Source organism: Musca autumnalis, unplaced genomic scaffold (assembly GCF_047663935.1).
Source record: "Musca autumnalis isolate F117 unplaced genomic scaffold, ASM4766393v1 scaffold_1, whole genome shotgun sequence".
In the NCBI taxonomy this organism is placed as follows: Eukaryota; Metazoa; Arthropoda; class Insecta; order Diptera; family Muscidae; genus Musca; species Musca autumnalis.
In genome coordinates this window covers 147977322-147988592 of record NW_027411644.1, presented here as the reverse complement: position 1 = coordinate 147988592, position 11271 = coordinate 147977322, and the positions used below count along the sequence as shown (strand labels likewise).

General features: G+C 34.8%; 1 protein-coding gene across 1 annotated transcript; it reads left to right on the top strand.

The window, feature by feature from the left end:
• The first annotated feature begins 4150 nt into the window (after positions 1–4150).
• LOC141390875 (uncharacterized) lies at positions 4151–5026 on the top strand. Its single transcript, XM_073963816.1, has 4 exons — positions 4151–4264; positions 4322–4467; positions 4521–4733; positions 4805–5026. Exons 2-4 carry the CDS (start codon positions 4369–4371, stop codon positions 4889–4891), a joined length of 399 nt encoding a protein of 132 aa, XP_073819917.1. The 5' UTR covers positions 4151–4264; positions 4322–4368; the 3' UTR covers positions 4892–5026.
• Positions 5027–11271: the final 6245 nt, after the last annotated feature.

Genomic DNA, 11271 nt, shown 5'->3' with positions numbered 1-11271 from the left:
TGTGAAATAATCGTCAAGCAAAAGTCGAAAAATCAGTTCTGCCATTTTCTACCTGCAGAAATTTTGCTGGTAGCCTGTGGTAGAAGATAAAGCCATTTTCGCTCTCTCTCCCCTCTCACTCTCTTAAAAATTGCTTCCAGTTTTGCCACTTTTCGGGGTTAAGGAACGTTTTGCAGGTTAAAAATGGTAACAAATGGTTAAAATGGTAACCTCAGGTAAGTAAAGGAATGCTTGGTTTACATTCGGCGTTGTTTTGTGATTTCGAGGGCGTTTCGTGATTTTGCGCGGAATCAAGCAAAATTTATCATGATTTCGCATACAAAAATGAAATCATCTCATTTCGTGATTTCAGCGAAATCAACATCGAAATCACAGTACACATGATATACAACCCTGTTTTTGCCTAAAAAAGTACCAAAAGTTGCAACACTTTTCACGTATCACAATAAACAAGGTAGAGGGTCAATTGCTGCAACAAAAAATGTTAGTATCAAAATTTGTAAACAATTGTGAAAAAATATTAAATGACTCTGCTACAATGCTATTTTCCATTGTGTTCCCGTAATTTTTTAATGGTAATGTTAGAAAAAATAGCGAATTGCTTCCCCATACAAATTTCTTAAAAAATACGGGAACGGATAAATGACGGAAATTGCAAAAACTCCAGCATAAATGTCAAAATCAACGTATCAGCTATCATATTAGATGCCAATGTGCATGCTTGCTGCTATTTTCTACTAGGCCAAAATTGTATGGCAGAAAACAAGAGAAGAGGGTGTTATTCGGCGCTATTTTTGTTTATAGAAAAGTGCAAGTCTTGCTAGATTTCGGAGTACTAGAACGCATTTTTAGCACTAAACGGGAAAACTACTGCAAGTACTAATATTGTGCAGGTTCTGAGCACAACTTTTATCTATTAAAATTTATTATTATGATATCTCAACGATAAAATTATTTTTTATTTTTTCATTTGTTAGTCCTATACACAATTAATACGATGTATAGATAGTTTCACGATAATTTTCCAAATAAAGTTGTAAAGTTCTATATTGTCGTATATTTTTGATGACTAATTCAATTTACAACAACTAGTTTTGAAAATTCAAGTTCGATGAGCTGCGCATATGCATCTACCTTGATCATTGTGATATGTTTGATATCAACAAGAAATAAGTGTAAACACCGGGGTGTATTTCAGGATTTCGTAAAATCCAGTGGATTTTGGAGCGCAAGTGTAAAATTGGCATAGGGATGGTTTCAAAACAGATTTTGTGACCTAAAACAGGAAATTTATAATGAGAGCCCCAGTCCTCCACCTGCAACAAAGCCTGTAGAAGTTACCAACCAAAAGACAAACAACAAGAGTAATGCCAAAGAACCCCCTCCAACCAGAGATTTAGAATTGGAAGTAACAGTTGTGCTCGACTGTTTTGACGGGCTCGTCGGGCTTTGTGATACGTGTCCTCAGCCGTTATAACAATGCAGAGGAGGCAATATCCGCGGTACTAGAGAACAATCTACCACCCGATCCAGCTGCTGCTGATCAAACAGAAGTCTATATACCACCAGACCCTCAAGACGCAGTTTATCGAGAAACGGGTGTTAAATACTTCAAAGTCTTTGATGGTGATAAATATGACATCATGACTCAAGATAAACCACAATGTATTATCAAAAAAGGTAAAGGTATGCCAAATGCACCGATAAATTTTGCGCAACTTCTTGATGATAAACGTGATTTGGCCGTCATAAGGCATAGATATCAAGAATATTCGTTGGTAACAGAGGGTGATGACGAAGATAATCAGGATAAAGAATATATTGATGAATATGATGACAGTTATGAGGCAATATTGGAAAGTGAAACACGTGTTGTGAAATCCGAAGATTCGCAATCTGTTTTGGCAAATGTTGTCGACGAATCGGAAGATGATGAAAGTTATGAGGAGGAAGAAGATTCCAGCCATGGAAAATAAAATCGTAAAACGATGAACTTTTGTGAAATTCCCGAAGATATACGTGCCCGCTACGAGGCACGAAGACAAGCTAAATGGTCCAAGAAAGGCATACCACCACCTGTGGCACCAAATCATGATGTGGTTGGCAAACAAAAGGGTCAGGGCCAAGAGAAAGATGTACTGCGTAATCGTCAGAAGAAGGAAGCCAATAAGTCATCAAGAGCCAACCATAATCGTAAGGCTGGTGCGGCCTTTAAACGTAGTAAGGGTATGCTTTAAGCGAGATTTGAAGTGCGTTAAGTATGTATGTAAATGTTATTTTACTGTATAAAATATGAATTAAAATTTTTTTATTTCAATACTGGATTTTGAGATAATTTATAGAAGAACTAAATGCATTTTTATTTTGGAGAAATACGCTGCGTAATGCTTGCCTATGGAAACACCATTCAGTCAGGTTGAATTGCAGTTTTACTATGGAAAGTCTTGCCATGAAATTGGAAGTATGTTTCGTCCAATCATTTGCTTGTTTCAATCTAATCGACAATTATATGTCTTGAAGTCCATCTTTCCAAAAACCCCAAACAATGAAATAAAACTTCTCGTTTGATTTTTAAAAAGGTCAATATATCATTAAAAATATTTATCTTTGAGTTGGACTCAACTCCTAGTCTAAAAATATTTCCAAAAAAGTATCTTAAGATTTTGTGGTCAATGAATTATGGATGACTTTGGTAGAGGGTCTGCTATTCGGATCTTGGTTGGTACACAAATAAAACAACTCCATTATCAGATTATATTCCTCACTCAATTCGAAGGCCTCAGGCAGTGGTGGTCTGGTACCATAAGGTCTTGATTCATCCATAGATCCCAAAGTAAAGTCACTTTGGTCAAGTGAATTTTCAAGTGATGACCTCATCGTCTCCTTTTTCATTTTCGGTATCATCTAATTTTCGGGAATGCGGCAGTATCAATGCAATTGTCTGTATATAATCAATCCCTAACTGAAAATATCCGCTTTACTATCGATCGCCTCCTCATCTAGAAAAATCTCGGGGACACACCATAGCTCGGTCCCCACATATCTAAGTTCAGGATTTTCTTTGAAGTTAATTTTACCTTCCTTATTTGAATTGAGACGGCTGTTGGCGTTATTCTGCTATGATGAATGGGGATGCCCTCCAAGTACAGAATACACACTCTATCTTTGTACTGCCTGCGCAACTGCACTGAGGGAAAACCCCCGTTGCGAAATCAAGCACGTATGTTGTCATTTTCGCAACGACCCGTTGTTATTTTTTTCAACAACGGCTGTTGGTGCATTGTACACGAACGTGCTCAAATTGTCACCGAGACGTGGTCAACTTTCGGTACCAACAACGGCCGTGCTTAATTTGTCCGCCGATGTGCTCAAAATGACAACGTTGCGTTTTTAATATTGGTAATTGCAGCCGATTACACACGAGTAAAAAATGACAACGGTGGTGCGTGATTCATACACGGTCGTTGTCAATTTGACACCGAACGTGTATGAAGTATGCACCACCACCTGCATAAATCATGCACAACCGTTGTTACTTTGTACACCGACGTGCATGAATCATACACGGTCGTTGTCATTTTAGCAACGACCGTGTATGAATCATTCACCACCGTTGTCATTTTTTTACTCGTGTGCAATCGGCTGCATATTTACCATTTTTTTGTGTTATTGAAAGAGAAAGGACGCATTGTGCAAAAAATTTATTGAAAATGAACAATATTCAAGAAATTAATTCGCAAGAGCCTCAAAATATCATTGGTGAGTTGCTAGAAAACGATGGCAATATTGTTGTGGTTCGCGATACAAGCCATTGCAGCAGTCAAGATGCGAAATACAATGAGGACGATTATAGCTCTGTTCCTTTACGTGCAAGAATCTTCAAGTTTTACCACTTTTTTCACGAAAAGCGTTCCTTTACTTCAGGCACTATACAATTCATATGGGAGCAGTTTACAACTTTTGCTACTTTTGCCGGTTTTACCACTTTCAAAAGTAAAGGAACAGACCATATATGTTAATGGACTTCTTAAAAAGAATAAATATGGAGTCGCTTTTTGAACACTTAAAAGGTAAATAAATAAAAATGAAGTTTTCAGTTAATCAGTGTAATTAACAAAGAATTTTCTTTTTTGTTCTTTTAGTATCACATGTAACATTTCGCAGTTTGCAGTACTTGAAAAAAGAAGATTTAAAGGCAGCAGTGCCACCATTGGGACTGCGTGTTGAATTCAGAGAAAAGCTCTTTGCTTGGAAAAAACGAAAGGTACGTATTATTTGTATTACAGTGTTGAACTCAGTATTAATATTGTCATAACAATAGCTCGGGATTGATGACGAAACTATGTCAGTTCCATCTAAAATAGGTGAATGGTGGAAACGCAACGAGACACCTGCAAGTACTCCTGGTACTCCCGTGACTACAGGTTCGAACTTCTCAAAAGCCAAAGGAATTCTGTCAGAGGCAAAGTAAGAGTAATATTTTTGTAAGCATAGTTAATGCAGTTTATTATTTAATATAGGATCTAAAGGAATTGTTAACACATACCTCGAAGGGGAAACTAGCGCTTGAATGTAGTAGTGCTAATAAGAAATTAAGTGACGAGCAAAGAGATGATAAAATTAATATAATTATTGAAGATATTTTAACCAACAATGTTACTCTTTACGCTCAGGACTATATGCGCATATTGGACGAAATTTGTTCCGTTTTTCCTCTTGAAAACGAAATGAGGGTAAGATTAACAATATAAATAACGTATCTGATTACGTAGTTTCTTAACTTATAAAATGTCTTTATTTTTAGGATTATTATTACATTTCAAGAAAAGGAAAGAACAACGCAAGCGGAAAACTTTATGCCAAGTATAGAAACAAGAAGTCCAAAAAATAAAGCTTTTGAATTCAGAGCCTAGCACAAGCAAAGCAGCAACGCACACGTCTCCTAATTTTTGCGACAAAGATGTTCCCGAAGTTGATGAATCAGTTGAAAATTCATTGAAAGCTTCCTTACTAAGAGAATGTAATGATTGGGGATCGATCACTTATATCCTATGAATAATGGAAAAGTTTATTTCAGAGTTAAGTTAATTTAATTTGTTTCCATATATGAATATATGTAATTCGAATTTTTTTGTCAAATCAAATATGTATTTATATTGAATTTATGTAATTGGTTACGTTTAATAAAATACTTTTCAAAAAATTTCATTTCTTCTACTAAGGGTATAAAATAGGAAAGGAACGGATATCAAAAAAATGACCACCATTGGTTTCAATCTGACAACGGGGCGTTGACAATCTGACAACGGAGCGTTGACAATTTGACAACGAAGCGTTGATGATCTGACAACGAAGCGTTGACAATCTGACAACGGGACAATGTTTTGGGGTAGTTAGTGATCGGAATCAGAACACCATGTTCAGTGGGACCTCATTTCAACGGTCCAGCAGTGGATTTAGCGGTGGACATTTTCATATTCCTCAAATGATTATGTGTATGTTTTTGCACCAATTGTTGGATATCGTTGTCGGGGCGAATGGGAACACTGCTGGAAAGCGAATTCTCTTATTTTGATTTGTTCATTTTTCTTCCTGCGTTGGCCGGACTAAGTAACAATATAACAACAAAAAAACATTGTTTCCAAACATCCCATAGTCGAAGGTCACACTAGAGTGGATTCATTGAAACTTTTAGGTATTTAAAGATCGAGTTCCCCACTACAGTAACTTAACGATATCACTCTACTGTGAAACTCGACCTAGGAACCCTTGTTTTCATGGAATTGTTTCAATTAAACTCTCTAGTGTGACCATCGACATACGGGACAAGGGAGACTTCTCTCATATCAATGAGTGCACCCCGATTCATATTTAGCTCAATGATATGGGACCTACTGTTTATCGCCGAGTCCGAACGGCGTGTCTTAAGACACCACTTATGGAGAAGTTTTTCAAGGCTGAAATACTCAGGAAATGTCGCCGACATTACTGACGGGTATAGAATTTATGGTATAGTTCACGATTTATTTTGGTGTCGTGGGGACGAATTTTCACATGTCCATTTACATATTTTGGAAACCCACAATTACGAAAATATGTTATTCTCCAGAAACGTCCTCCATGAACCAAAAGACCACAAAAATCGAAAACTTTCACATATTCTCCCGAAATATAAACAAATATTTAATATTTGTTCCCATGGTAGAATAAGAAAAGGTAGCAGCAATACACAGCTGACTGAACTGGGTTGTAACGTTAGTGTCAAATTTCATATGACATTTTATACATTTATTTCTATTTCGATGTACATTAGGGACATATATTTTTTGAGAAAAAAAATATATATCATTCGGACAAAACGATTTCCCAGAAAGACTTCTTCATATCAATGATATGTAACCTCCTCCAAGTTCGAACGATAAGCCGCGCAGTAAATCACCGCTTGTAGAGGCGATACAACGTTTGTTAATATTTGAGCTATTTTGTTAAAATTTAAAAAAATAAAGCCCTAATAAACATGTTCTTCTTTGATTTCTAAAAAAAACGTTGAAACGGCTTCTCCTTTTTCTATGAATTTCCAGCGACCCCAAACTTTTCTGCAAGAATTCTACTTTCTGCGAGAATTTATGCATTTAGTGGAATGATGTGGAAACATAAAAATTGAAAATGTAACGAATTTTCATTCATGTTTTCCAAAATATTCAACCAAATGTGAAAAATTATTAGTTTTTTAAACTCCAATAATTTATAGACATTTCCTTGTTTTGTTTACAAATACAACTGGCAGTAACGTTACAAACAAAAACAAATTCCTTTGTGGTTGTTGTTCGAGTTGTATTTGTTGTAGTATTAACTTTACCTTGTATTTGTTCTACCATGATTTGTTCCAAAAAATATACGTAAATGAAACGTAAACAAACAATATGTTGCTTTGTTGTCATTGACATACAATAACAACAACTTACATATTGTTTCGAATGCATGGTTGTATTTGGCAGCTCAAGGACGGTTTTTTCAAATGAGATTACCTTCTTATTCTGCCATGATAAAAGCATAAATTTGCAAAATTTGGTGAAAGAAATAATTTCTTAAAGAAACTTAAATAAATCGATTTGATAAAGGATTTGTTTACATTTATAGGTTATGTCACACAAAAAACCATATACTGGTGTAATAGCAAACATTATAAATCATATGTAAAATGTCATTTTTCGCACACACAAAGAATTACACGAGGACAAACAAATTCAAAACATACACATGAAATACACGTAATGTAATATAGGTATAAGTAGTCAGTATTGTACATCGCTAGAAGACTTTTTAACTGATTATTTTTAGCATATTTGTAGTCAGTTTAAATGATAATGTGAAAAAAAAACAATTTTTGTTTTTGTGTGTTTTTATGAATTTGACTTTTCATATTCTGTCTCTCTCTCTCTCTGTTATGTTTTGTTAAAAAGAAGAAGAGGGCAAATTTGTATACTTCCTTCGTGTTCCTTTTTTATACCAGACCAATATGAATAATAGCTTTGTTCCTTTACTTTTTTAATGGTAAGGGTGGTAAAAGAGAAAAGTGTCAAAATTGCTCAAAATTGCCCTCTCATGAACATTTTTACCAGAAAAGTAAAGGAACGGAAAAATGATATATCTGGCAGCAATGTCAAAAAGAAACATAAAAAATCAATTTTCGTCTTTTATTTCACAGTTTTCTTTTTCTTCTGTGTTTCGTCCATTTTCTTTTTCATTGTGAAATAATCGTCAAACAAAAGTCGAAAAATCAGTTCTGCCATTTTTTACCTGCAGAAATTTTGCTGGTAGCCGGTGGTAGAAGAGAAAGCCATTTTCGCTCTCTCTCCCCTCTCACTCTCTTAAAAATTGCTTCCAGTTTTGCCACTTTTCGGGGTTAAGGAACGCTTTGCAGGTTAAAATGGTAACAAATGGGAAAAATGGTAACCTCAGGTAAGTAAAGGAACACAGCTAATATGTACGAATATGTTCAGTCCATCAACACTGGTTTCTATTATTGGATGCTGCATTTATATAAAAGTTATGAAGAAAATGCAAATGTGAATTATTTAAACATTTTCGCCTTATATTTTCGGCACGCACATATACTTCGTAGACGGTGCATGTTCTTGTTTCAAAGTGGTTGATCTCTAGATGACTTTTAAACCAATTTATAGTTAGTTTTCTGTTCAAAGTGGTTGATCTCTAGATGACTTTTCAACCAGTTTATAGTCAGTTTATATAATGGTTTTGAAGAAGAAACGACTGTCCACAGGTTTGCAAGTCTGCAATCTTCTTCCAAATCGCCATATATTTCCAAAACGATTAATTCTAAAAACGATTTTAAAAGTATTAAAAACGTGCAAATGTAAATAAACAAATGTTTTTTTCTTTCATGTCATACTCTTGACATGGGGGCTGGATTTGAAAGGTTAACTTACAGAAAATACCAGAGATGGGAGTCCGAAATTACAAATGGTGTTACCTTTATTGTTCAACCATGGTAATATTATTGAATTATAATTTTTCTGTATCCCAGCAAAAAGTTTGCATCCGCGGATGCAGTTTAATCAGTACAAGTGTCTCACTTATGAATTTTACAAGAGAGCGCGCAGCTCTCGGCTTCCACAGCTAGGATGCACTTCATTTTCGATCCAAATCACGGCTTAAGATGCAGTGCTTTGGATTGAATTTATATTCATTCTTCGGATTGCAGTGTAATCAGTGTAAAGATGCAATAAAAATGCAAGCCATTGCGAAATATCCCAAAATAAATAAAATGCATTTATTATTTGTGTAATACCCTAGACAGACGGCATCGTTAATTTGCATTAACTGCCTTAATTCAAATTAATTCGTGCATTATCCACATTCTTAATGCACAAAATCAAAGGCAATTTAAACTGAATTTAGGTATTTCAATATGGCAATGCTGTAAAAGAGAGCATATTCATGCTCTGAGACACAATTTGCATTGAAAATCAATTGTCTTTTGTCAAATTTCCATGTTTAAGGAAATAAAAAAGGAGAACAAATCCGAAATTTTCGCGTTTCTTTAAAATAAGTAGTGGTCTTTCTCGAATAGAATAGCAGCTAATCGTTTTTAGCGCCTTCTATCAAATCTATTTTTAAAATTTTTATTTTCACAAGCATTTCATTACCCACCATACCAATTGTATCGAAAATAATATCTTCTTCAAATGTTCCTTTAGAATTTTACGACATTTTTTAATATTAAAAATACTCAAAAATATCGCGAATAAATTAAATGTATTTTTGCATTATCTTGGTGAAAAAGTCAATGGTAGAAAGTATATTTGTTTCGCATATTTTGGCGAACTTTTGTAAAACTTTATGAAATGGTCTGCTGGGTACAAACAAACAACACAAACAGCTGTTTCATAAATGCAGAAACTACCGTCTGTCAGGGTAAAAAGTTAATTCAAATCAAGGAATTTTTAATGCAAATTAACTCTGCCGTCTGTCTAGGGTATAAAACAAGAACTTAAAGAACATTATTATATTTTTTTATTATATAAACACGAATTTATTATATAAACACAAATTAAAAAAAAGTTTCCATTAAATTCAATCACATTTGAGCTTACTTCCTCCGTTCTCAATTTAATCCAAGCGCATCTGATTTTGCTTCATCACCCAAAAGGTTTTTTATGTTGCCTTCCCATCACTAGTTCAGCTGGATACACACTATCAGTTTTGACTGTCGATTTTTCGGAATTATCGATTACTGTCAAACAGTCCAGCAAAAATATTTTGTGGTTGCCTGATGACTGACAAAAATGAACGGCCAGCAACCGATTATTTGAGCAAAACTGACAGTCAAAACTGATCGTGTGTACCCCACATAAGTTTTTATTTCTTTATTTTATAACAAATTCTCCGAAATGTATACACTCTTGTTTGTCTTTAGAAGAAATGTGTAACGATCAACCAACTTGTTTTTTCTGTAGGGATCTCTACAGCAACTGCTTATAAAATGTATCGAACGGAGTGCACTTTACATAGTTCTGTTAGACTACGTCGAAAGATGTTGTGAAATCATAACTCCAATTGCACAACTTCCAAATTTTTTGCTGGGATTTAATCAATCTGGCACCGTCACAACAACAACACATGTTGAGCTACTAATGTCGAAACTCAGACGGAACCTGCGGAGGTATTACCAAAAAAGTGAAATACGAAGACAAAGCAACACAGACGGCAGCAGTAATTATAATGTACCCAGGACCACAACAAAATATTATGGAACTGCAACCACTATCACAAATGATAGACGTCCAACCAAAGCAACCGCATCCACAGCAAGAAATACAACCACAGCAACCACAGGAAGCAACCACACAGGTCGACAGGAAGAAGTGGCATTACCAACTTGTTCCACTTCTGAAATCGACCTTAATGAAGAACAAAGTGGAATTTTGAACACTTACAAGGAAGTTGTGGAAAGTTATGAAATTGGTAAAGTCAACAACAACCCAACAGCAATGGTCATACACTAGCGTCATCATCCATTCAAAAAATAAGCACTAGATGCGAAAAGCGAAATGGAAAACATATTTCCTCTGTTGTAAGTTTATAAACGACTTTTTAAACATAAGCAAATCGTAAATATTTTCCTTTATTTCATTAATTTCTTGTACAATAAGAAATTTTCCTCTGCATCATGTTTAAAAAGACATTTGATAATACACACTCTAGAAAACTCTTTTAAATGTGATTAATGCAGTAAAGCATTCAACAGGCAACATGTATTGATAGCACATGCCAAAACTCATCCCCAACCCATGGTACAATAATACAGGTAAAAGCAAGTCCCAGCTGATTAGATTGACACGTAATACTAGTGTCAAAATGTATATGAGCGTTTTCAGACGATAGGGTTTGACTGCTCAAAAACGTGATTTCCGTTTTGACTCTCATTCGTAATTTCCACATCTAGTGTTGCGTTTTTGAAGTCATTTTATACAAGCGTACTTTTTGAACAAGTCAACACTTGAGCAGTCAACACTTATCGTCTGAAAACGCACTATGACGTTTTGTCATTGTTTTTCATTGTGTATACTTTTTTGCCAACCGTTGTATTGAAAATTCAAAAATAAATCATCCACAAACAAACACATTGGAAACTAAAAATATAAAAAATTTAATTTGATATTCGCATATACATCGGTAAGTACAAAGAAATACATATATTTTCATTAATAATGCGTAATATCTCATAGTGAGAAGAGGAATTGAAAT

Coding starts and splice junctions, on each gene's coding strand:
- LOC141390875 (XM_073963816.1), top strand. CDS start 4,369: ATGGTGGAAACGCAACGAGACACCTGCAAGTACTCCTGGTACTCCCGT. Junction 4,468..4,520: donor GGAATTCTGTCAGAGGCAAA/GTAAGAGTAATA, acceptor TATTTAATATAG/GATCTAAAGGAATTGTTAAC. Junction 4,734..4,804: donor CTCTTGAAAACGAAATGAGG/GTAAGATTAACA, acceptor CTTTATTTTTAG/GATTATTATTACATTTCAAG.